Genomic DNA, 27,468 nt, shown 5'->3' with positions numbered 1-27,468 from the left:
ACCGGGCAGGGTAATTTAAGACTAATATTAGCATATATAACACTCTTTTCCACATGACCCAAGAGCTGATGCTCCTCATCATTCCATCTCAGAGGTTGATGCATTAGAAGGAAAACACAAACTGGATGTTCATTGAATGCACTCCATGCTTACAGTGGTAAGAAATAAACAGCTTTGGACCACACATGACAAAGCTCATCTCCTTCAGGGAATCTTCTTGTGCCAAGAAGTCCCGATCTACCTTTGTAAAACGGATATGGGTTGTGCTGAAATAGTTTATAAAATTAATGAAACTTTCCAAGAGAGGTGGTTATTTCAATGCAGAAACAAACCATTTCTGCTGCTATAGACTCAAAGTCTTTGACAGCAGGTTAATTTGCGAGTGATTACCAGAACGACTAGGAAGTTTCTGCCAAAGCATCCTTTCAAAGAACAGTGAGCTCCGACTACCTCGCCTCACTGAATTTGAAAGGAAGGGTTAAATTTTTTTTCAGTATCTAAATAAAAAGGTCGTTTAAAAAATCTTGGGGGGAGGGGAATCATAATAACCCGATTCGCTGCAAAAGCCCTGAGCCCTGCTTGCATTTTTCTCACGGATCGATCACTGCATTACTTCCTGGTATCGTTACATCTGGGCATCGTAAACTTGTACCAAACAGCTCTGGGCTCTATCAGCCGGGCCTTGCAAGGAGAAAGACACGCGCGGAGGCCGCTCTATCCTTCGCCGGCCAGATTAGGAGGATTGGCTACGAAAAGGAAAGGGGTGGAGCGCCAGGCGCGCAGCCCCACGAGAAGCGGCGCGGAGGGACCGAGCGCGCAGTGAGAGAAACGGACGGTCAAGTGGCCATGAACCTGGTGGCGGATCGGCGGAGAGCGAGGCCCGCGGAGCTGAGTATGCACGAGCCGGAGCGCGTAAGTCCCCCGCTCAGCGCTAGCAGGCTGCGCGCAACAAGAGCCGCTGCTGCTCCGCGGCCTGATACGTGTAGGCTTGAGCATGCGCTGTAACATCCGCTAAAGCAACGAGCGCCCCCACCCCTGTGCCGCTCTCCGGCTCGCCTCCGCCTCCGCAGCCCGTCTCCTGAATGCAGGTTTTGCGGTCGGCTTTCCAAGACAAGTTGGAAAGCGAAAGTGATAAAGGCAGAGAGCGCGCATATTATTTTCATTGCGAGCCTCTCAAAGCAAGAACTAAAGAAGAGGGTAGGAAAACCGGGCAGGGCGGAGAGGAGAGAAAGCAAACTTCATGGAAAGAGCAAGGCTGCTTGTTGCAATTCTAAGCAAGCAAAAGGAGCCGCTTCAGCTCTTACAGGGCTTCGCAAGTTAATGTGCCAGCCTTGCATTTCAAGGCGCGCGCGCACACGCTCGCTACAAGGTCCAGGCGAGTTAGTATTGTCTGAAAGAACGGGCGGAGCTCTAATGAGTAGGAATACTTTGCAACTTTTTCACAACCTCCAAATCTGTAGCATTTGTGTACAGTATTTCCCGAACGTAAATGTCTTGGCGCGCGTGCGCTCTCTCTCTTGCTCTCCTTTTAAGTTTCCCATTTCCAAAAGTGGGTTAGATAACAGTAGAAAAATTATGTCAGTACTTGCCAGCTAATTACGCCGAACTCCGGCTCCATCTGCAACTGCTTTGTGACTGGTGGGCCTCAGGAATTTTCAGGTGTCTCAAGAGAGCCCTCAGAGCAGAAGATCTGAGAATTCCTGCCTTGGCATTCCCATATTGTATTTGAAGCTGAAGTTAGTGGGGATCTTGCTTTCTGTACCCTTCAGCCCCAAAGGCCAGAGCCGTGAGTGGACACCACTGGGCACCTGCAGAGGCCAGTATTCATGCAGGCGACCAACTGTTAACCCCCACCGCCTCCTGCCTTTTCACCTGCCACCTCTGAACATCCAAGCAATGACAAGAGTGAAGAGATGGAGAAGCAGCTTCTTGTGTCCTCATCCTGGGCAGCTGGGCAGATTTAGGCTCAGTGGGAGAGGGAAAGGAAGGAGACCCTGGCACTTTGGAAAGGAGTTAAAGGGCAACTAAAGGCACCTTCGTCTATGGCCCCAAAAGCCTGGACCTGGCTTAGGTTGCAGGTGAGCATACTAAGCCACCTTTTTGCCCTGAGCTAGGCTCAGAGCTGAAGGATGGACTTGTTTCTTATGTTGGACTTGGGACTGACAGGTGTTTTTGCTGGGCTGAAAGGAGCCAGGCAGATTTGAACTACCCAAATCTCCCGCCATAGCTTGCCCAAGTTTGCGCCTGTGCTTTGCTCTCCACTGCCAAGGATATTGCCTGGCAGCATGGGGTACGTGCACATTGGCAACCCTGAGCCCTTTCTGTTCTGAAAGGTCTTGTGGACAAGCAAGGTATTAAAATGGTCCCATGCACTAAAGTGCTATTAGCCTCTTTGAGTTGGTTTGGTTTCTTTTCTGAAACAGACTAACATGGCTATCCCTCTGGAAACCATCTAGCTCTCTCATTCTCTGCCTTCTCTCTGAGGTCCAGTGCCGAGGGCCTTCTGGCGGTTCCCTCGCTGTGAGAAGCCAAGTTACAGGGAACCAGGCAGAGGGCCTTCTCAGTAGTGGCACCCGCCCTGTGGAATGCCCTCCCACCATATGTCAAAGAGAACAACAACTACCAGACTTTTAGAAGACATCTGAAGGCAGCCCTGTTTCAGGAAGCTTTTAATGTTTAATAGACTATTGTATTTTAATATTCTGTTGGAAGCCACCCAGAGTGGCTGGGGAAACCCATCCAGATGGGTGGGGTATAAATAATAAATTATTAATTATTATTATTATTATTATCATCATCATCATCATCATCTCTGCCTTCCATATCTGCACTCGGAGACAGGGTGGTTAAAAAACTGGTAGGTGACTACTAGCAGTTACAACCAACTTCCTGGGGTTTCTTCTTCTTTTGGCTTACATGAACTCAGTGTTATCCTTTTAAAAGACCAAACCATAAAACCAAAGGCCTGAACAAAGATATTCTGGGTCATAAACCTTTTGCTTCATGCACCACTTCTGGTGTTCTTAGGCCTATCCCTGTCAGATACTTTTACTGCCTCTTCAAACCTTCAAGTGATTCTCCTACGTCACCTTCCTAGAGGGTCTCCTCATTCATCAGACCTTTCCACCCTTGCAAGGAAGTAGCAGATTCTGACAAGGAAATTTCATGAGCTGTCAGGGACGTGAGAATGGAGAAATATGTAGCCACTTCGCGATACATAAATGTCAGAAACCATTACCCAGTTATAAGTTGTAGATGCATCTGACATAACACATTGTCACTTCCAAAGGAGGAAAAGGTGGATGTCGTGTGCACTGAAGAGAAAGCGTTGCTTGGAGCTTGAAAAAAATAATAACCAGTTGCCTGGGCACCTTACCTACTGGTACCTGGGAATTTGAAATACTCAGCTATGACAGGAGTAGGCAATGTGGTTCCCTTAAGTGATTTGCATCCCATGGATGGGGAACCTGTGGCCCTTCAGATGCTGTTGGACTAAACCTGCCATTAGCCCAAACCAGAATGGCTGAGAGTCCAAGGTGCATTTCAGCAACATCAGCCCAGCAACAAATTCCCCTCCCCTGCTCTATACCAACCTACTTCTTCACAAACCTAAAAAATATAAATAAATACATTGGGACTAAACTAAATAACATCCCCAGAAACCATACTGCAGGTGACTTCAGTGTGCTTTGTAAGCAAAGAAATTTCTAACACCTGCACTTCGTATTTTAAAATATTAATTTGTTTCCCGCTTCTGAGGGTTACTTTACCAAATACTAAGATTTTGTTTTGCCCTCTAGTGTTAATAGTTAAACATGACTGAGCCTGGTCCTTCAAATATTTTACAGACAAGGGTTTTTTGGTTTTTTTGCCTGTGTGGAAATAGTTCAAGGGAAAGTTCTTAACACAAAGAGCTTTTAAAATTTCTTAGTGAGCAAAAATCCAGTTTCTTAAAGAGACTCGGAATTTAAATGCAGCAGCATACTCATGACAGGAAGCTGAAATCACCAGTGATTTGTTATACACTAATTTTGCAAAGCTTGATGCCCCTATATCTTTTTCCTGAAGTGTTTTCCGGTGAGCTTTATAGTGTAATTAAACCTATCAGTGCAATGGCATGTGCTTGTTAAAAGAGCCACCTTTGGTACTTAATTGTAGTTAGCCATCATTTGCTTTATTAAAAGGACATTTGCAAATATACAACAAGGCAGGCAAATCCCCAAGGATTCCAACCCACTATCTTCAAAACCCACACACAGCTCTAACCTTCCCTTTGGCTGAAAAGGGCTGGACGTGTTTCCCCTCTAGAGCCTATTAAAACCACTCTGTTAAGTGACCAGAGGCTGTTAACGCATTAATGACATTAGTTGCTTCTTTTCCTTCAGGGACTTTGCACAAAGCCCCCCCCCTCCCCTTTTTCTTTTTTGGTGACACTAATAGCATTTCTTCGGAGGATTGGATTTGTTGGCTATGCTGATCGGAATAATGCAGGCTAATGCCACCCTCATTTTCAGTGTCTGTCTAAAGGCCATCTTCTTTAATGCTTTATATTCAGTAGAGTGAGTTTTAATATCACCCTTAAGGGGTGATTGGTCTTATCTGCAGCTTTTGAGATCAGAGTTGGTAATTGGTGTCTCCTTTAATTTTTATCCCACTGATATACTTAGCAAAGAAAGTGCTTCCAGCCATATGGTAATGCAGCCGTTCCAGAGTGCCGAGTGCAGGCTACCTAGCCTAGCCTATCCCTTGAGTCAAGCTGTATATTCCATGCAGAAGTAGCCAAACCAAAAAAAATCAGGCTGGGGACAAAGATGATGGGGTTCGTGAAAGCATCCACAATAGGACGGACAGCTGAATGAATGAATGAATTACAAACCACCATTAGATGAGTGTTTGGTCTTAGTATGCACCCTTAGTGTGCAGCAATATAAAGCACTGTCTGGCATTTAAAACAAGGGGGCATTACTATGATGCTGTCAGCAATCTGTTACTGAATCCAGATCCCTGGGTCAAGAGAAACAAGAGATGATTGAGAAACAATACCAAATAAACAATACCTTGTTAAAACTATCAAATTCGTAGACACACAGACAAGCTCCAGTAACATACCCAGGTCAGGTAATCCCCACCCTTGGAAACTGCCTAGAGCTAAAAGGCAACCATCAGTTTTGTAATAATAATAATTTATACCCCACCCATCTGAGTGGATTGCCCCCAATAAAGGTAAAAAAGGTTAATGAGCAAATAACCAACATCTCTACAACCAATTTCCATGATGCACATCAGATATATTCAGTGCAAATTATACCCTAAAGTATATTCTACATGTGTTGTACAGGGGTGGTCAGTCAGACAATTTCCTGGCCTGTAAGATAAATGTCTGAATCATCTGGCTGTGTGTTCATTCAGGTTTGCCAGTATGCTAATGAGTGCAATAAATGCTTGATACTTTTATCTACAGTACTACATGTAAACACAAAGGTCATGCAAGAAACTTCTATGTTAATGCTAGTTTAGACTTTCACATTTGTTCTGTAGAGTGTTTGCCACTTCTAACTTACACAGGCTGGTTAAGATTCACTTAGGTTGTGTGCTGTCATGTAAAGCCAGTTTGCTTTATTCACCCGGAGTGTGTCGCCGATTGCCCTCTAAATGTGCTTTCTGAGGACGTTCCTAGAATCTTACAGTTTTCAGTGATGGGAGCTGTAACGGCTTTGCTTGACTGCATTTGTGCCTTTTCAAAGAGGGTGTTGGAACAGATTGTCTTTTTCTCATTCTTTATACTTCTGCCAAGGTACTAGCTGTAGGGAACCTAAACAGGGCCTACTTGTAGAAGTTCTGTGGGTTGCTCATGTTTGTGCAAGTGAAAGCAAAACCCCAACTAGTTACCTACAGACCTTGTGCATCAGAGAAACACCATATATGAGGAGGACGACGAGAAAATACATTCTGTGAACTCCTGTTTTCAAGCTATGTCTCATCACAATCTGTACATGGAAAAGTAATGTAATCTCATTTCTATTTGTCGCTGTGCACAAATAGTAACCAGCTCTTGTCAGGCTTTACAATAAATACAGTTCAAAAACAAGAAACACATGAAACCACTTTTCTTGAAGGCAAAAAGTTGAAGGCTGGATTCTGACTGTTCTGTACCTCTCTTTTTGTTACACACACACACACACACACACACACACACATATATAAACACACTACTGTACTTCTAAGCTATTTTGTATACGTCAGAATTCACAATGCAATTAAAGAAAAGGGCATATTCCTACCTAAAAGTATAAAGCTATGTTTAATAGGTCACAATTTCAACCATTGTTGAAACAATGGTTACTGCTTCCAGACAAGTGCCACTAAACACTTGATAGACCCTTGAGAAAACACTAAGCTGCTGCATATCCCAGTGGGTGAGCCCAAAGTACTGGGGAGCAGCGTTCAGAATTCGCCAGGGGCTTTTTATACTTGTCTATCGGACATTTGTGACCAAGTGAAGATATGGATTAATCCGTATAGAACTTTTCAGACATTGTATACCTGCCTCTGTTTGTTTGCATATGATAAAATAAAAATGCTCTGCCTACTCGGGTTTCCAAAGAAGAAAATGTGTGTATATCCTTGGATTTACACTTTACAGTACTTTTTAAAAAGTGGGACACTGTTGTAATTATCTTGTTCCAAGCCCTTATCAGGTATATTCTTGACTTATTTAGACTTTTTAGCCCTGTTAGAACAGGTCTGGTGCACTTATGCACCATTCTGATGAAATTCAATAACCTGAGGTGGTCTCCAAAGCTATATGACTCTGTAGGGCTTTGCCATGGACGTGCTAGGTACTGTGTTATTAATGCAGCATCCGCCATCAGAATTCTACGCTGGTCTGTTGTTGCAATTCCACGAGATGTTTTCCAATGGCATTGAATTTCAGAATAATTTGGAATTCTCTGTAGAAACCTCTGTAGGTTCTGCTTGCATTGGTATAAGATTCTTAGACAACTACTCTGTATGCTAAATTTCTGTCCCTGATACTAAGTACCTCCCAACCCAAAGCAATAGTCTGGTTTCATTTTTGATAAGCAAAATTTCATCTAATGCACAGCACCAATTCACTTTTTCCTTTTATCCTTTGTCCCCTACATATCTCTAGTTAATGCCACTTGTACTTGCACGCCATAGATTTTAATAAAGGACAAATTCTGCAGTAACAAAAGAGGTGGATGTTTTCCCGGTGGAAGGCATTTTGCACATTCATAACATGATGCATATTTTGTTTCTGATTCACTTCCTTTAGCTATATCTTGTTTCTTTCTCAGCAGTGCTCTTGTTTCAGCCTTTCTCCTTGGAAATTCTTCTTGCATTGATCCACTTTAAATTTGCTTTCTGCAAGTGAGCATATTGTAGTGGATTTTCACTCCCTAATACAAGTGCTGAGGGCTCTACTCATCTGAAGATTCAGAGGTTCAAAGGAAAGGACAGCTGTTAAAAACTCTCCCACCCTCCAGAAACCTTTGCTCTAAAAACATTAAAAGGGGTCAGGTCTGGGGGTGGTTGAAAATCATACCCACCTGCTAAGGATAGTACATATAGGATGTTTGGAATGCATGCAGGTCTTCTTCCCCCTTTCTATTTCTCGGACCACAACCACCGACACATTCAGCATCCTGTGGCTCCACTGCCCTATACATCCCACGGGTCCTGAAACACACTGAGCACAGGTCTTTCACTATAGAATCATAGGATTGCAGAGTTGGACTCTAAGAATCATCTACTCCAACCACCTGCAATGCAGGAATATGCAGCCATCCCATACAGGGATAGAACCTGCAACCCTGGTGCTATAAGCACCATGCTCTAACCCAGGCATAGGCAAACTCAGCCCTCCAGCTGTTTTGGGACTACAACTCCCATCCTCCCTAGCTAACAGGACCAGTGGTCAGGGATGATGGGAATTGTAGTCTCAAAATATCTGGAGGGCCGAGTTTGCCTATGCCTGCTCTAACCAACTGAGATGGATGGATGGATGGATAGATAGATAGATAGATAGATAGATAGATAGATAGGTCTTTAAAAAAATGTTATAAACTGATATTCTTCAGCACACCTAGGAAATCCCTCTAGTATAGGGTTTCCACCAGTAATGCATGAGCTTTGTCCGGGTGGTCCACACTGTGACTGTCGATTAAATACTCACCTTGATTTTTATTTTATTCTATTTTATCATATTGCTGTTTGAATTCTGTGGCACGTGTGTGTGTGTGTGTAATAGGAATGAAGAAAGCTGCTTTATACCATGTCAGACTGTTGGTATAATGTCTAACTCTGTACTGTCTGCACTGACTGACAGCAGTACTCTCCAGAGTTTGAAGCAAGGGTCTCTCCCAGCCCTATGCAGAGGTGCCAGGGACCTTCTGTGTGCAAAGCAGAGGAGTGGGATGTGGTGGAAACTTTGCACTTAATTTCTTTTTCTTTTCCTCCCCCTTCTAGAAACGAGCATGTAGAAGTTCAGAGACTATTCCACAAGTGATCAGCGCTTGCCACCCACAAAGCAAGTGTGCTATGGATTACTGGGATATGGAGCAGGATTTGAAGCAGAAAGATCCCGCTGGTTTTTTTAGTCCTCAGATTATGAAAGAAAAGCCAAATTCCGTGGTATGTTTTATGTAGCCCAAATCCATGCTTTTAGCAGAAGATGTTAATATATTTCATAATAAAAAATGTCAACCAGTGGCTGCTTTTTTCAGAATTTTGTGTATGTGTGCTTGTTAATCAGATATTTCCGGATAATGAAACCAGAACTACAGCCCAGCCTTGCCCAAGATGTATTGCTGGAGAACCTGTAAGTATATTAACCTTCTTACTATGACATAAAAGATAGGCTTGTTCTTAAATATTAGAGCCATAAAACATAAAGTTAATAAAAAAAAAAACCCTGCAATTACATTTCTCCGGGATAAAGCATGTAAATAAAAGAGGCAGATTGATTTAGCTTTTTCTCCATATGCTAGCAGAGTGCAAAACTAATACATTTCCTGCATCAGATTGGAAAATATAGGGACTTCAGGCTCATTTTTCAAATGCATTCTAGAAAGCAGAGTTTAGTCGTGTAAATGAATCTCAATTCAAGTTAAAAAGGTGTAGATTATTGTATTCCAGGAGTATGTCCAATTAAGAGACATTTTAATATTTATGGACAGAGTTTTAGAAGTACAATTCCACAAAATGGGGGGGGGGGGGAGAAGCTATAGATAGACATATGGCTCACTTCTTTTAAACATTTCCAAGCAGTTTAGTTCAGTCTCAGAAGGTTGTTGGGTCTTTTTTTAATTATGCAAAGTTATTTCTGCCCCAACAATGACAATACAACTCCATTCCAGACCCCCAAGTGCTTTGTAATGGGCTTGCAGACTTCCTCACTCAGTTCAGTTTAGGCAGCAGCTCTGTGCATGCAATTCTTTGCCAGTGAAGCCTTATCCTATTTGCTGAAGGCAATGGAAGGCTTTTGCAGATGGGAGTCCTTTGTTGGTGGAATTTAACGAAATCAGTTGGCTTTAGGGGTGCAGTAGCATCCCTGTCCACAGCTCAAAAAAAGGGTTGACCTTTTTGCAGGCATTCCACAAAAGCCCTCTGGGTGGGTCTTCTCCCCCATGGAAACTGATGTGATTAGTTTTTTTTTTTTCTGGTGGGAAGTCCCCTCTCCTGAAGGAAAGGACACAGGGAGCCGGATCATTCACAATGACACTGGCCAACACCAAACTAATTTGTTTTCTCCTGCTTTGTGGAGGGTCAGGATATAGGCACTTGTTTTGGATTACAAACCATTTTAATAGCCATGTTTTGATTTAAAGCTAATCCAAGGACTTCGTTTACCTGGTTTTTTCCATTCTAACCGAGATAGATAGATAGATAGATAGATCTTCTCGTGGCATTTCCTGTAATGTATGAAACATGCTTTTTCATGATATGGAATCCTAGGTCGAACTATGCTGACCTGCAGCATGCATACACACAAAAGACACCAAAGCCTGCCATTTTCCCTAATCATGCATAACTTGGCCTTAGCTTACACTTTTGCTTAGTATACCTCATTGGGTAGCTCAGGGTTCTTGGAGGTCCTACCGTAACAGCTAAATGACCCTGTTTCAGTACAAACGCTAAGATTTCTTCCCACCCTTTTTGCAACTAGCTTCTTGTATGACATGTGGCTAGGCCACTGGAGTCAAAGGTCCTCCCTTCATGTTTGAGTATTGCAAAAGCCAGGGAAAGTGCGATGAATGTTGTCTGTAGGCAATTTTAGATATTTGACAAGCAGAGGAAAAATGGCGCATGAGTAAGCTCTTGTTTCCTGTTTCTGTGGTTCTGTGCAATGTCTGAAACAGGTATTCATGCATCTACCCCATGGGAAAAGTTCCCTGAAAAGTAGGAGCCACTTAAGAATCCTGTGCTGACATCTCTCATCTTGGGATGTATGCACATTCCCCCCCCCCCCTTTTGTTTTGCCATTCATGAACTTACAAAATTGCCACATGATAAAGTGATGTCTATTAGCTTAGATGGTCTGAAGGAAGGATTAGACAAATTCATGGCGCGTAATCAATGGCTATTAGTCACAATAGCTAAAACATTGCCTTTGGTGATTCGATTTATTTCTGATTGTCCCCAGCAGCAGCTGAACTGTATGGGTTGGCTATTGCTGCCGCGCCTGGTTTATGAGCTTTTTGGAGACATCTGGCCAACCCCTCTGGAGACAGAATACTGGACTCTCTGGGACTTGGTCTAAGCGAGCAAGGCAATTATTTTGTTCTTATGCAAACAGGAAGAAAGTAGTGTAGGCTCAGTTTAGAAAGCATTTGGCTTATGGAGGCCAGCTGTATTGGATGAGCATATCCAGCCACACTCAGAAGCTCCCTACAGATCCAGCCATAGAATACAAAGTCAACGTCTTACTTGGACATCAAAACTAATACTTCCCATGCTTGTCAAGGCTGCTAATATTTTTGCAGGGGTTTTGCTTACTCCTTATTCTCTACATCAGGGATAGCTTCCAGATGTTGTGGACTACAAATCTCATCATCTCTGACCATTGGCTATGCAGCTGAGGCTAATGGGAGTTGTAGTCCTCAGCTTCTGTAAGGCACAATGTTGGCTTCTCCTTTTCTATATAGTGCAAATGCTGATCTGTATAGTAACCCCTGATTTGCTTTTTTTTTCAATTTCAGGGACACTTTGGCCATATTATGGGATTTATAGAAGATCAAAGGACATTGATGCAGTGATACTCCGTAACAAAATACATAGGGACTGGTTTGAGATTCCAGACTTTTTCTACACTCCACTACATTCATAATTATTATTATTACATCCATACAGTTTATCTTAGATCTGGGGAAGATCTTGCCTGAAAAGGCTTAAAATCAATCTTGTGATTCCTTAGGTTATAGTTGGCCTACTTGGTAGCAACCAATTGAACCTAGTCAATGATACTTCTTGAAAATTGAGTCCATGCATCCTTACTTTTCAACAGCCTTAGATTGCTACCGTCTTAGTATTTCTTGCAATGAAATTACGATGTTCATTCATGTAAAGCACATAGGAAATACAATAGGCCAGTTGGTGGTTACTCATAGAAGCAATACTAGACATATTCTGTCCTATGAATTCCAGAAGTGTGATACTCTATTTACTCAGACTAGTCCCAACACAGTCAGTAAGACAGCTTCAAAATATGTGGCTCGAATATTCTTTAAGACTGCCTTAGTTGAACACAGTAAGGGTTACTTATGAAACAACATGCATGGGTTTTAGCTCTTTGCAAAGCAACCACTCCTATGAGCAATAGCACAAGCCTCCTAGTATATAGAACCAGGTGTGTCTGGCCTCCTCTAGTTGAATGGCCAGTCAAAGCCATTCTGGTGTGTGGCTGCTATCACATTCTGACTGTTTCTAGGAGCCACAGATGAGAGCTGAGTGCAGGGTGAGGACCAAAAGTGAACAGTCTACCACCCTAGAAGGAGCACGAAGTGTCCCCCACCGGAAGTACTACCCCTCCCATAATGTCCCATACACCCCTTTCCTAATAGATTATAGAATATTTACACAGGCCACTGTGCACTGAAAATGTAACCTTAGATCAAAGGTTTCTACAAACGAGTAAATAGTTATATACAGAGACACACACAAACACACACATATATATAAACACATATACACATATCTATATATCCCAAAATTAAATAGGGAGGAAGTGTTATAACCACAAAAGCGTTGCTTTGAGAAATTTCAACATTATCACTTTTTTATAATCAGTTTTGTACATGTGTATATGTTATTCATCCTTTTGTATAGAAAGCCACGTTCTCCTACTTTCATATATGTAAAATAATATATAGGTTCTTACCACTTTTAATGCAGATTTTTATTTTTTATTTCACCTTTGAAATCTTTGTATTTTGTAAATCAGTGTTTATGGAAAACTTTTTTAAAAAATAAATTGCATGTTGGTTTTAAAAGATAGCATTGTTTTTTTATTACATTTGCCTTTTTTTTAAAAAGATCATTATTTAAGAAAATTAAGATTAACCCTCTCCCACAATCTGGTTTGTACTTTTCTCTTTCCTGTCTTACAGCAGGCAATTTCACTTGTCTGTTTGACTGCATATTACTGAAGGCTTTACTTATGCACTGTTTCATGGAGGTATGTTCCACTGAAATAAATAGGGATTTGGGAGACCACTATGCCCTCTTGTTTATTGACTTTTTCAGACATAGTGAAATTCTAGTGGAAAGAGAATCTACACAATCCCTGTTTAGGGAAGTTTTTAATGTTTGAAGTTTTATTGTTTTTAGTCCTCTGTTGGGAGCCGCCCAGAGTAGCTGGGGAAACCCAGCCAGATGGGCAGGGTATAAACAACAAAATTATTATTATTATTATTATTATTATTATTATTATTATTTATTAGCAAGAAAATGAAGCCTATTCTCCCATTGTTCTTTGATGAACCAGTTTTGTAAAGTGACCATTCTTGAACAACAAAACAGTGAAAAGTGCAACTACTGAATTACAACCTGTCATGAAATTCAGTTCTGTTGCCTCTGGCTTGAATCATGTTCCTGTTCCACTACAGGTATCAATTAAATAACCAAAGACATTTTTGTTATCATTAATGACTGCTGTTTTGCATGCTCACTATGCTTATTCTACATACATTTAATGCCCTTTAATGTGATTTGCATTTCCACCTGACTTCCCTGTTTACTTCCCTCCCCTTCATCCACATCTGCCAACTGAGGAAAAAATGCCTCATGGGTCCAATGAAGTGGACTCTAGTCCACAAAAGTTCATGCCATTCTCAGGTACCATAAGATGCTTCATTGTCAGTAACTTGAGAAGGTATTTGTATGTTCTGAAATCTACCTTTCTGAAACCCTGGTTCAGTATAAACCACAAGAGGTGCATTCACAATTAAAAAAATTCTGGGATAGCTCAGTCGGTAGAGCATGAGACTTTTAATCTCAGGGTAATGGGTTTGAGTCTCATGTTGGGCAGAAGATTTCCTACATTGCAGGCGGTTGAACCAGGTGACCCTTGTGGTCCTTTCCAACTCTACAATTCTATGATTCTATTAAATTACTATGGGTGGAATTCAACAAACATTCCATCTGTGCAGGCATATCGGACAGAATGATTCCCCCTCCCTGTGTAGTGTTGTTGGGGTTCTCCCAATAGAAACACCTGAGCCCAATTTCAGGAGGCATGAGGAGAAGTGGGGGAAGCCCCACTGCGCAAGCAGAAGCTTCTGGTGATGGGGTTCATTAGGTGAATGCTGCCTTATATGCTGATATTTCCCTGACAAAGATGGTATATCGCCCACAGTGTGATATTGTTGTCATCACTTCCATAAACCTGGATGCCTTCATCAAAAGACAGTAGTTGCAAAGACCCATAGTCTCTGTAGTAGAAAAAATACAGGTATCTGAATATACTTGCAAGCAAATCTATTCAAGACTTGAGGTTTTGGTTTCATGACAAGGCCACTTCGTTCCCAGACTTCTCCTTAAGTTTGTTTTTCATTTTTTTAGTTCTTTCCTGGCTAGAATTTCTTGGTCTGCATTCCTCAATCCACTTTCTCCAGGAATTGACCTGAACAGGATTCCCTGGGGTAAGTGGTTTGACCTCAAAGGTCTTTCTTCAGGATTTAAGGCCTCAGCTTTTTCTTTTGAGGCTTGTTTTGTCAGCATATTCCAAGGTCTCTTGACAGATCTACAATAAGCCAGCCTTTCCCCCCTTTTTGTGGGGGAGCATTCTGTTGAAGTGTTATACCTACACCTCCTCTGTGACCAGGTGTCCCAGTAAGAGTATCATAGCCTCAAATATCATACCCAGATATTGAACAGTTGCACTTTGTACGTGACACACAATATACTCAGATGTGTAAAGAAAACAAAGCTGTCAGTGCATTTTAACTGGGGTTTAAGGGTTACCCGGCTCGTTTTAAATGGATCCTGATCACCTTTTGTAGCTCAGTCTCAATTATGAATGACAAATAGCATTTGGAGGGAGCATGAGGATGGGACAGAAGTGTTAACAGTCAGCAATTATTTGTTGTAGGTAAAGGTAAAGGGACCCCTGACCATTAGGTCCAGTTGTGACCGACTCTGGGGTTGCGGCGCTCATCTCGCTTTATTGGCCGAGGGAGCCGGCGTACAGCTTCCGGGTCATGTGGCCAGCATGACTAAGCCGCTTCTGGCGAACCAGAGCAGCGCACAGAAACGCCGTTTACCTTCCTGCCGGAGCGGTACCTATTTATCTACTTGCACTTTGACATGCTTTCGAACTGCTAGGTTGGCAGGAGCAGGGACCGAGCAACGGGAGCTCACCCCATCAAGGAGATTCGAACCACCGACCTTCTGATCGGCAAGTCCTAGGCTCTGTGGTTTAACCCACAGTGCCACCGCGTCCCATTATTTGTTGTACAGCACCCTAAATAAATTCATTGGCCCATCAGTTAAGTAACCCGAGTATGATGCTAGTTCCAGTCTTGAGCAGGTCAAGAAAAGATCCCAGAATATGGAACTAAAATAAATTCAATCTCAACCACATTAGTTTGACAATTCTGAATATATTGGATTGGATCCAGACTTAGTCATGCTTAAAGCAGACTCCATTGAAATCAATAAGACTATAGTTAGTCACTAATGTAGGTTCAATTTATTTCAATAGGTCTACTCCAAGCAGAGAAAGCCTGGCTCCAACTTATGATCCTTGATTTATGAATAGTTTGCCCTTCCACAGTGCGCATGATTGGAAGGGGAACTATGGTTCTGCGCACACGCACCTATGTGATAAATCAGTGCTGGTCTCATAGTGTCAATCACCAAATTAAAGAACAGAATGAGGAAACAGGTATCAGATGTGGTCCAAGTACCATTCCTCCTCCAACCCCCATGAACTGATAAAATGCTTAGGGGGAAGAGTTCTGAGAATAGAACAGTAGGCCTATACTTTCCTGCTACACTCCTAGTTTCCTAGATTGAGATCTTTATAGAGTATCATATAACCCAGCAATGCTATCTAAATAATAAGGTGCATTAAACACTTGTTTAGGGTTTTGCTCTTATACTATATCTGACCTTTTGAGCCTACATTACAGCACTCTAGTCCTAACAGCACATTTATTTAATTAAACAATTTATATACTGCTTAATATAGAATCTCAAAGTAGTCTACAGCACTTCTGAAATGAATTATTTCTAAAACATGCCACGGGTGCTATTCAGTCTTGTGCAATGTTGAGCATTCCAACTGTGCAAGCCTATCAGCTTGTCCGCAGAACAATCTTCCTGCCCCCACCGCTGTTCTGCGGGTGTTTATTTTTCCCCCAGAGCCAGTGTTGGGGGGGGGGTGAAGGGTGGGAGAAGAGGAGGAAAAGCCCCATTGTACAAGTGGAAGACTTTCAGCAGGGCTTCCACTGATGGATCCGTTAGGTGAATCCCACCCCATGTGTCTTTCTGAAACTGTCAAATGTTAACTTGAAACATCCCAATAAAGAATGGGGCCTGTATTGTGTTTTGTTGTTGTTTAAAAGGCTGTGTTTGTCAAGTCTCAAAAGTGCCTGGAAACCATTTTTTCCAGGGCACTATATGAGGCATATAGTGTGCCCCATTATGTGGAGGAACACTATAGGTAATCGTTAGTATGATACTCTGCACATGCTCAGCAACAGTCGATGCACGACTTCTGGTTTGTATGGTGTGAGTCTCAGTCTTTCAGCGTTCTCTGAAACTGACCTTAATTAGGACCAGCTTCCTGTTGAATTTAATCTGGTCTTGACATGTCTGAGTGGCACGTCTTTTCCTTGTTGAGTCAGGCTATACTTGCATGTGATTCTATTATTGTTACTGGAGCAGTATAGAAAACGCCGCATGATATTTGCTTGCAACACAGGGTGTCATTCATGAGTTATACATAAATGGCAGCTTTACATATTTAAAGGAAACACGAACTGCTTCATATCTGAAGTATGTTTCCCAGGGGGTACCACCACCATTTGATCTATTTTTGATTAAAATGTAAAAATTAAAAATTAAATCAAATGGTAGTATAACTCCTTAGGGAAAACATACTTCAGTTATGAAGTATTCCCCGTAGCAACCTTGAAAATCTTACAACTGTATTGTCTCATCTGTAGGTGGTCCTTTTATGTCACACATAATTAAAATGAATTGCTGTTAGAGAACCCATACTACTGCATACAGATTTATGAACCTGGAGGCACCTCCATTCACATGTAAACAGTGATATCACAAAGTAACTGTGAGGAATAAACAGCATGAGGATAGGTATCAGTGAGTAAGACATTTCCCTGTGCCATAAGAGGAAAGACCAGGTGCATGTCATAAAACATTATGTATATGTCTTGTAAAAAGTATTTCCTGCAGAAGGATAATAATGCAATGTGATTAGCTTACCCTGCCTTTGCTATGCAGCTCAGTTCTGTCTCCTTCAGCTGGAGTAGCGTAAGACCTTTTAATGTATAAAGAAATGGCTAATATGTCAGCAGGAAAAAAATACATTGTGAAATTGGATTTTCTAAGAAAATGTGCTTTGCAAACCCTAATACTATTTGTGTGTATTACGATATGTGGATGTATATTTGATAAGATTAGAGAGTAAGCAGGGATTAAAAAAAAAAAAGGACTATAGCATTTGCATTCCACATTTCACAGATCTGAAAAACCAAATCTGATATCTGGGTTTCTCTGGGATGATTCGATTCTTTTAGTCATGTCACCTCTGTCTGTAACAATGATTTGCAGCTAGGTGGTTGAAGTGAGGTAAAACTCTTTGGACATATACTGAAAATCACAGGAACTACAGATAGACTTGGCAACACCTTCTGTGTTCTGTTCAACATTGAGGACCCTAGTCTGCATGCTCTAGCCAACTCACCTCTGACAGGTGTACTCAGAGCAGGGCCTTTTCAGTTGTGGTGCCAACCTTCTGGAATGCCAGGTCCCATAACTTTGTTCCTTTTTCAGAAAGGCTTTGGGACCAAACTGATTGATTTCTGCATTGTTTGTTTCTGTTTCCAGTGCTTTGCTTTATAAATTTCTGCTCAGTTATTTCATTTGTAATTTGTTACTATGTAACAGCAGTGTTTAATTTTTGTTTTGCATCTTTGTGTTTTACAGCTTTGTGTTACTGACGTAGACACCTTTTTTGCAGATCTGTACAAATTTGTACAAAGTACTATAGGAGATATAGTGCCATGTTGTTCAAGTATGGCTTCTCATGCCTTTAAGCCCTAGCCATCCTTCCCCAACATGGTGCCCTCTGGGATGTTTTAGACTACAACTCCCATCAGCATGGCCAACCTTCAGGAATGCTGGGAGTTGTAGTCCAAAATATCTGGATGATGCCAGGTTGGAGCAGGTTGCCCTGGCCAAAGAGAGAGTATTCAGACAGGATAGATTTGCTATTCAAAATCCACTTTTTGAACAGCCACTCTTCAAAAATCACACATCTCCAAATTTTGCAACCCAGTTCTCTATATATTAGTGGAAAAAGTACAAAAATGCATTTTATTAGGGGAAGTTCCTTTTTTGAAAATGTGGATGCTAGGCAAAATTGCATACAAAATGTGTACATTAGGAGAAATTCTAAAATGCCGATCAGTTTTCATGAAGACTTTTAAAAAACTGACGTGGAAATGTAGAGAACAGAAGGATGAAAAAATGAGAAATTGAGAGAAACCAAAACTAAAAGATTCAGCCATCCCTAGCTTCACCCCGGAACTTAGAGAAACGAGATCGTAAACAACTTTACAAAAAACATCACTCTATAAAAAGGATCTTCTGGCTGTGGCTACATGCTCTAGTCTGAAGGAGAAGGCTATAGCATCATTTGGTCATTCCCACTGAAGCATTTTGTCTTCTGAAGGGATCAGAAAACAGAAGGGGGTTCAAAATCCTCACAGACTGCACAAGTCACTTCTTTGCATGAAGTTTCATAAATCCTACAAGACAATCATGGCAACCCCTTTACAAATGCACACAAAACGTATGGGACCTGTACATACTGTAGTTCAGGGGTCAGCAAACGTTTTGAGCAGGGGGCCGGTCCACTGTCCCTCAGACTTGTGGGGGACTGGACTATATTTTTTTTGGGGGGGGGGGGATGAATGAATTCCTTTGCCCCGCAAATAACCAAGATGCATTTTAAATAAAAGCACACATTCTACTCATGTAAAAATACCAGGCAGGCCCCACAAATAACCCAGAGATGCATTTTAAATATAATAACACATTCTACTCATGTAAAAACATGCTGATTCCTGGACCACCCGCGAGCCGGATTTAGAAGGCGATTGGGCCGGATCCGGCCTCCGGGCCTTAGTTTGCCTACCCATGCTGTAGTTTATACACAAGCAGAACCATTTCTTGTTGCAGACCCTCAAACGCGAGTCATGCAAAATTGCCATATTGTATAAAAGTGATTTCAGTGTAGGATTTATGATCTAGCAAGCAAAGCTGGCGATGCTTTCCTCCCGTTAGATTAACAGGAACATTTGTGAACTGGGAGGAAGGCATGTAGTATATATGCTCCCTGCCTGCCAGCACCTCCCACATTTGCCATCAGGCCCAGGGCTGTGAGAGGCAGCAGCAGCCAACCTGCGAGGACATCCTGCCCTGTGTGGCCTAACAACTAGCTGCTTCCAACAGCCAGAGATTCAGCTGCAGAATGGCATTTGTTGGAAAATCAAAGAACAAGGAGAGAGGGACTTGCATATATCTTTGCCTGGCTGTAGTGACTATTGTGTTGTGCTTTTAATATAATTCAAGCTGTCTCAATAACTTTTGTTAGTAGGCAGAGTATAAATAAATAAATGGGGTTTGTCCACATCTGCCTAGTGTTAAGGAGGTAAATGCCATCTTGACTACCTGAATAACTCTTATTAGTGGGTGTTTCCATTTAGCATCAAACATATGGCAACCATTGTGAATCTGTTCAGACCCTGAGATCAGCATCTGAGGGAGGTCCAGAGAGTGGTGACAACAGAACAGGTCTTTCCTGTAGTAGCCCCCTGTCTAAAGAACGCTGTCTCCAGGGAGGCCCACTGAGCACCAATTTAGTCGTCATTTCAGCACCAGGCAAAGAATTTTTATTTTGCCAGGCATTTGGGGCAGCTCCAACTCTTGGAAACCTGACTGTGTTTTTAGAACTTTTGTTTTCACCTGCATCTTTTATTCTTCTTGTAAATCAGTTCCGGTCTTTATGTTGTGTGAAGCAGTTCATAAATCCAACAGACTTAAATGTTGTGCTCCACACAATTGTAAAGACAGGAAAACAGTATATGGAAGGTATAGACGTTCAACAGTTCCATCGACTGTACAGTTGCTGCTCCTTCTGGCTGTGTTCCCTTTAGAGTTCATCAGCTGAGACAACAGATTTCAGGATGTTAGTTCTGGCAGTCCTCAAGCCCAGGGCTATTCATTATATTATACAGTCTCCTGCCTTGTTTTACAAAAGGTATTAGGAGACTTTGCAGGCTACCCTTTTCATTAATAATCTGATCCACAGCTTCAGATTATTTCTGTAATTATTCCACATAAAAAAGGCTACCAAGTATGATTGCAAATACGTCTTCATTTTCATGGTCTGCATTTGTGGGAGAACCGCAAATGTCTGAAGTTCTTAACAATGTGTAAATAAAGTTCATTTAGGTTTCTAAAGGTCTTCTTCTGACCCCAGGGACCTACAATTTAGCAATGTGGTGCTCTTAACAAAACTAATCACCAAACCGTTTGAAAGTTTAAAAATGAAGGGGGGGGAGAGAGATGTTATTTGCATAGTGAAAATGTTTCTTGAAATCTGCATGGGTTGTGTGGCAGTTTCTATATGGATCCAAAACAACGGACATTATAGCAGATTCTTCCTCTGTCTTGTGTTCTGTTCTGGTTTGGGTATAAACCAAATAAATAGATTTATGCATTTGAGCTGTTATGCAGAGAAGTGGGGATACAGTTTCAGTAAAATAAAGGTGCCCTAAGGTTTCTTGGCTTTCGGTTCATTTGTAGCCTAGAGTTGGGCTGCCATACGTCTGGATTTTCCCAGACATTGCCGGGTTTTCAAAGGCGGAATTGATGTCCTGGATCTTAGACAAGTCAATCTAAAAAAAAAGCCTCAACAATTTCGGTGGTTTCCTTAAAAAAAAGAAAAAGAAGCTCAAGCAAATTTTGGGGTATTCTGGTTTCTAATATGGCAACCCTAGCCTAGAGTCAAGTTCATTTATGTCGGGCACCTGATGCAGGCATGTATATGAGCTTTTCTCGTGTGTTTTATTTATGCCACTCTCCCTTCAGAATGCTCAGAGCAGCTTTGATGGAACTAGGATGGCCTATTGAAAAAAAGAGGACCGGGCTCCGGCACAGCCATTAGACAGAGTGAGGCAGCTGCCACAGGCAGCAGATGCTGAAGAGAGGAGAATGATGACAAGGCGTTGAAGGAGACAGCTGTGCCTGCCTGACACTCCCTAAGCTAGCCTGCTGCCCTCAAGCGTGGTGGAGGATACTGCCTTATCGTGAGAGGTGAAATAAGGGGGGAAAGCTGTAGTTCTGCGGTGGAACATTTGATTTGCATGCAGAAGGTCCCAGGTTCAATCGCTGACATCTCCCAGTAGGACCAGGAAAGAGCCCTATCTGAAACTCTGGAGACATTGCTGGCCGTCACTGTAGACAGCACTGGGCTAGGTGGCCCAGTGGTCTGGCTCAGTGCAAGGCAGGTTTCTGTGTTCCTGTGTAACTGCCAGTCGGGCCAGGTTCTGTACATGGAATGAAGTGGGTGCCATCTTAAGCCAGCAGGTGTAACTCTGTTCTTTCTTTTCTTTACAACCCCATAATCTCCTTTTGAAATACACTTATAGTTGTCAGAAGAATCTTAGAAAAGGGGAGAAGGGTCCCATTGGTCAAAAAAGGTAAAAAGCCTAATGCCACGCCCAGAATTGAGATACACAGTATATATGCTAAGAAGAGTTTCTCTAAATTGAAGTAATGAACGATCCACCAACTAGATGCACTGTCCAGTATACTTTAGACTGCAATCCTTTACCCACTTATCTAAGAATAAGCCTCAGTGAAGTGAGTGGGGCTTGCTTCTGAGGAGGTATGTGTAGGATTCTGTTGTTAATCACATTGATTTCAGCCGCAATGAAACCTACTTAGGATGCAGTCCTGGTCACTGGCAGGGTGCTGGCTACTTAATGAACATTTGTTCTTATTTGTTTGTGGGAAGGTTAAATTTTATTGGATCATCAAAGCAAGTGCTATCCCATGCTTTGCAGTGTATGTTTCTGACACTTTCCTTTCTTGTGAAAAGGCCTGTCTTTTGGGGGAGCGGGTATCTTGCACAAATCTCCAAATCAACTTAATTGTTGAATCTGAATATGCCAGTATGTGATTGAATTGTGCCCCAAAATCATGACAGCCAGGAAGTGGCCAATTTCTACTCAGAAGTAAGTCCTTTTGAATTCATTGGGGCTTACTCCCAGGTAAATGGGGCTAGGATAGAAACCCCAACTGAGAACTAGATGCTGATTAAGGAATGCATTTCTGATGGACTTCTCTAGGCCTAACACAGTAATCTGAATTAACTAATATTCTCTGCTTTTTGAATGAGACTAACAAAACAGCTAGAAAAGTGAAGAAGTGCTGGAGGTATTTGTCCTGAGCAAGATTTCCTGAGCAAAGATTGGAACAAGTAGCATAAGCTCTTACACAAGTCACACAGTATTATCACCACAAGAGGGTGCCTTATGAGTAGTATAGCTATTATAGCTAATATTCTTCTACATTAAAATTACAGATTAAAAACAGCTACCCAATTTATAATAGTAATAGTGGGGTTTTAAAAAAAAAAAAAAATCTTATTATAGGAAAGTGAAATAAACAGAGATCTCATCCCTACTGGAGTCTCTTGTCCCTGCTTTCAACAGAAGTGCACTAGAAAAAGAGACGAAGCTTCAAAAGAAACCTGTGGACAGGTGAATAGCAAAAATTGCATTTCTATGTTTGTTTGTTTGTTTGTTTCATAAAATTCATATACCACTTGATTGTAGGAAAAACCTTAAAGCGGTTAACAAAAAGATAAAGAAATAAAATTATCACTAATAGATTTACAACCACAATTTAAAACATACAGAAAGTTAAAACCACAATAGAATAGCAAATTAAAACTCATACAAACTTTCTAAACCTCTGGGAAGGCTTGTCTACATAAGAATGTCTTCAGCAGGTGCTGAATTCTGACTCAAGCGCAGAGGTGTAGGCCCATCACCAAAGAGGAAGCAATCACATTGTTGGTACATGAATTGATGTCCACTTGTCTTGATCAGCTGTACATTATTCTTATTACAATGCCAACATATTGTTATCCTTACGCACAACCTTTCACAATGTTATATATATATATGAATGAAGAAGAGTTTGGATTTGATATCTCGCTTTATCACTACCCTAAGGAGTCTCAAAGTGGCTAACAATCTCCTTTCCCTTCCTCCCCCACAACAAACACTCTGTGAGGTGAGTGAGGCTGAGAGACTTCAGAGAAGTGTGACTAGCCCAAGGTCACCCAGCAGCTGCATGTGGAGGAGCGGAGACACGAACCCTGTTCACCAGATTACGAGTCCATCCCTCTTAACCACTACACCACACTGGCTCTCTATAATGACAGTTTAAGTCCCATCAGTATTGTGGAAGATCCAGCTCTTTAGGACATATTAGTATTGATTTCAACTGGTCCATGTCAGACCCCATTGCCTCTGAGTCCTACAGCTTGAGTGAAAGTTGTATGGAAGGCAGACGTTCTCCAAGCTGAGCTTTGGTTTCAGACTGAAAGTAAAATAGATCCCTAAGATTATGGGTGGCAAGCCACTGTATATTTGCACTAGCATAAGGTCTAGCATTGGCGCAAGGGGTTTTTATCTCTCCTCACTCCCCAAGCACACCCTGTGCCATCCCCGAACCTGCCCTGAAGGGTTAGGGGGAAACCCCAGAACAGATTTAGAGAATGCAGAGGCGGAACAAAGGAAGTGATTATTTTGTTGCACAAGGAGAAATCATTGCACAGACTGATTTTCCTAACACTCTACTGAATACAAGCCTTAGGGGGGAGGAATCAAATATACTACTTGGAAGATAAGCTAGTGTGATGGCGCTGTTTGCATGGTAGCATGTTCTTCAAGTTTCAGTTCCACCAATCAGCATTTGCCCTGGCTGATTAATATGATATAAAGCAAGAGTCAGCCACCCCAAGAGTTACTTATATCTAGTCCAAGGGCTGGCAGCCTCCTTCTTCTTAGTCTCAGGGTTGCCATTGTAGATCTCAGTAGGGAGGAAGGCGGCAGCAAAACCAGAAGGAGTTGGCTCTGCTGTGACTCTGCCAGCTGTTAACCTCTGTGCTTCCTGCCCCCCGCTCCCTCCAGTGCTCTCAGCCTTGATTTTAAAACAAGAATAGAAAAAAACCAGTCTGGTTATTGAAAGAGCCCAGTTTCTTACCTTTTGCATTTTAAGTTGGTAGCAGAAGACATTTTTTGGACAAGGCAAGAGAGGTCATCCATCACAAGCTGACTGGGATGCCAAACCCAAAAATAGTCAGGGTTCTTCCTCCCTCCCCTTTGAGGTGTTAATGTAAGTGACTCCGTAGGATTGCAGCCTGTCATCCAGCTTGGCTTGTGCCAACGCCCAGCTTGGGATTGTTTCTTGTTGGATCGGGTCTCACTGTGTGTCCAGGCATGAACAGGTCCAGTACCATATCAGGTGACTGGCTGTGGGCACATCCTCCATGCAGCAAATAATTTCAAATGGAAAGAGACAGAAGAAGGTGAAGAGCCAGGGCAATAGAAAGGCTAAGGACACAGACTATAAACAACCAGGACAGAACAATTGCACACCAGGCTGCCCCCCCCAAGGCAGCATATTGCTGGATTGTTGCATATAGGTAAATAACCTAAGAAGTGGAGGCTGTCAGCCAATCAGCCTACTGGTCTATTGTGCCTTAGGGTTCAGATCCATGAGGAGCAGTGACTGCTTCCAAACAGTTCTGCAAGCCCAGTTTGAGGTCCAGTGCTCTTGACAGGTGAATCTTTTTCAAACCACCCCCACCCACTTTTCTTTTCTCCCCCCCCCCCCGGATGTAATGCAGGTAATATAGATGCACTCCTTTAAGGCATAGTGAAGATTCAGCAATAACAAGAGTATTGCATTATAAAATAGATGAAAAGGGGTTTGTGTTCGGTTACAATGCAAACAGTTGTACATCTGTATGAAATTCCTTTGTGTCAGGTGTCGGGTTATCTAGTTAAAAAGCCATCCCTCTCGTCATCATGCCAGCTTTTCACATGAGCTTTAAAGAGCTATTTCTACCATGCAAATTAATCATACTTAAATTAAAATAAAGTGTGAACACATACAGGTAAATGTGCAAATTTGCTGTTTTCACCCATCTCTTCGAGGGCTCTTCCATTTGGCTCAGGTGTGTGTGTGTGGGTGGGTGTCATGTATATATCTGTCAGATGAGCTGAATCGGGCTTGCTCTTTACTGCCAAGAAAGAATTAAGTACAAAATCTTCTGTAGGAAGCAATTGTGAAGTGTGGAAGTTTCTAGTCAGGCAAATAAATTGGATTTAAGTATATTACAGTCATAATCTTTTTCTGCCACTCTCCAGACAGCCTTTGTACATGGAGAAATGAGAATGTATTCGCAGACAAATCTTGACCTGAGGGAGAAGGCTGAGGGAATCTGGATTTTCAATAACATAAGACAATAAAGCTCAGACTTCTAACCTGCTGCAATATGGTAAAAGTATAAAGAGCTTAGCAACTAATAAAAGGAAAGGGTCTTCCAACTCATATTTGAAGATCTAGACCCCAAAAGGACACTCCATAAAGATCATAATGGGTTAGTCAGTATCTAACAGATACGATGTACCTTGTTGACCAATTGTCTGACAGTTGTCTTTTGTAGGGTCTGGATATTAATAAGTCTCGGGTTGATTTCCTTTGGGTATTAGGCCTCATAATTGTACATCTACTTGTTGTGACACTGCAGCTTGCTATATATTTATTTAATGTGATTCCTGTAGGGATTCAAAAAGAAGAAGAAGGAAGGAAGACAGAAATGGAGGAATGCTGTTGCATTTCTGTGATCATATGCACACATTGCAAATTTTATCTCCCTCTGAGGTATTGTGAATCAAAGTGATTATAGTGTAAGGGAGAGGACATGATCTTGGGGGCAAAGAGGAAATCCAGATGTTTTCCCCTAAGGTCAGAAACCATCTTCCTCCCTTTCTGTTACATGGTGACTATAAAGAGATTCAATTATCACTACATTTCCTTTACTTTTTTTATTAATAAAGCTTGCTCTGGAAGGCATACAGTAGCTAAATAATATTTTGACAGTTAATGCTAGTGTAAAGCAAGTGTCGCTCACACAGTAAGATCAAGGGAAAACAGATGCATAAGAGATCACCTGCTGGTTTATTCAGTGGAAATGAAGCCTGCTAAAAAAACGGCTCTTCCTGACGAAATAAAGAGCCACTCTCTCCAGCTTGATCTCTGTGTTGATATACAGGCCCTTTATATAATGCAAATATTTAAAGATTACACACGCATGCATAAAACTGCAGCTCTCCTTTGTAATCTGAGACAAGCGTTGCACTTTTATGTATGCATTATGCATACAGAATCTTATCAGCAGGACCGATATACCACACCTTTGAAAAGTTTTGATGCGCTAGAGGTAGGGATAGACAGACCTGTCAATTTCAATTCTCCTTGTTTCCCATTTTTCCAGTTAAAAACTTAGCTCTCCACATTTTCACAAATGTGTGTCATTTGTGTGTCATTTTCGAAAGAAAGAAAAAAATCCCCATGGAAATTCACCAGCATTTTAAAGGTGCATTTTTCCAAATAAACTTGTATGCGATTTTGCCTAATATACATGTTTTTGCAAAGCAATTTCTCCTAACAGAATCCTTTTTGTATTTTTTTTTTATACCCATGTATATGCTTTTTCAACACATTACTTAGCTGAGAAATGAATTGCAAAATTTAGAGAAGTGCAATTTTGCAAGGGTAGCTGGGTTTCGGTTATAATGTTGTTCAGTTCTTCTTTTGTTTCAGAAAGTGAAAATGCCTTTAAATACAGTTTCTCCCCCCTTCCCTATATAGGACTCACACCAGCAGAGACACACCCAAACTACTGTCCACCCCCTTGCCCCCTCGCCTCACACCAGCCAGGCTGATCTGTCCAAATCAATCTGATGAACAGAGAGGGAGAGATTTGCAAGCACAGAAGGGCACTGGGTTCCAACCGCCCCAGAAATTGTGCTTAAACTTTTTTTCCTGTTTAAATAACTTGGACTTGAGGGGTGGGAGAGAAAAAATGCTTAGAAGTCAGATAAGGCCCCTGAACTAGGGATTAGCCACAACCACAACAGACCAAAAAAGAACTCCCATTGTCCAAAAAAAACATAGAATATGTGTACCATGGATAAACATAATCATTAGATATGTGCAGGTCACAGGCTGTTGCATAGCTTAGCATCAGAGCCTTGTAGTATTTGGTAGAGGGAGGTCAAAAATTACTTTTTGTAGCACTGGAGAGGAAGACCAGTGAAAAAAGACCAGAGCTGCCCATCATCTTAAGTAGTTGTGAGACAGCCTATACCTTTATGCAAATTTGTGTAATGGTCCTGTGTTTGAAATCCTTCAAGTGCCGTTGACAAAACCAATTCTCCAGCTTCTCAAAACTTTTCTTCTCCTGGAAAACATGCTTCCATTTTTCAGTCTCAATCCCTGGGCACTTTAAAATTTCCTTAGAATTTTGATGGGTGCAGGTTTGAGGTTGTGGTCTGTGTGTTTCCCACTCCATTAAAGCTTTCTCCAGCACTCTGCAGCCTCCCTGGC

The 27,468-nt window shown here is 41.8% G+C and overlaps 1 protein-coding gene across 2 annotated transcripts; it reads left to right on the top strand.

The window, feature by feature from the left end:
• Positions 1-503: 503 nt before the first annotated feature.
• Positions 504-13,151, top strand: LOC308477989 (uncharacterized protein C10orf143 homolog). Of its 2 annotated transcripts, none has more exons than XM_081007232.1 (4): positions 504-912; positions 8,491-8,655; positions 8,777-8,842; positions 10,670-11,197. In XM_081007232.1, the coding sequence occupies exons 1-4, from the start codon at positions 847-849 to the stop codon at positions 10,781-10,783; spliced, it is 411 nt and encodes a 136-aa protein (XP_080863358.1). In that variant the 5' UTR covers positions 504-846; the 3' UTR covers positions 10,784-11,197. The 2 variants fall into 2 exon arrangements, with proteins under 2 accessions (XP_080863358.1, XP_080863359.1); XM_081007233.1 differs by lacking the exon at positions 10,670-11,197 and adding an exon at positions 11,223-13,151 and having other exon boundaries at positions 745-912.
• The last annotated feature ends 14,317 nt before the right edge of the window (positions 13,152-27,468 follow it).

This window comes from Podarcis pityusensis (assembly GCF_964106645.2).
Source record: "Podarcis pityusensis genome assembly, chromosome: 5".
NCBI classification, from domain to species: Eukaryota; Metazoa; Chordata; class Lepidosauria; order Squamata; family Lacertidae; genus Podarcis; species Podarcis pityusensis.
Note: the sequence above shows the minus strand (reverse complement) of the source record. Positions and strands in the feature narration are given on the sequence as shown.

Bases quoted from the DNA above. Each gene is read 5' to 3' on its own strand.
- LOC308477989 (XM_081007232.1), top strand. From the start codon at position 847: ATGAACCTGGTGGCGGATCGGCGGAGAGCGAGGCCCGCGGAGCTGAGT. The intron at 913-8,490 runs GTAAGTCCCCCG...TCCCCCTTCTAG, and splicing joins GTATGCACGAGCCGGAGCGC to AAACGAGCATGTAGAAGTTC. The intron at 8,843-10,669 runs GTAAGTATATTA...TGTCCCCAGCAG, and splicing joins GATGTATTGCTGGAGAACCT to CAGCTGAACTGTATGGGTTG.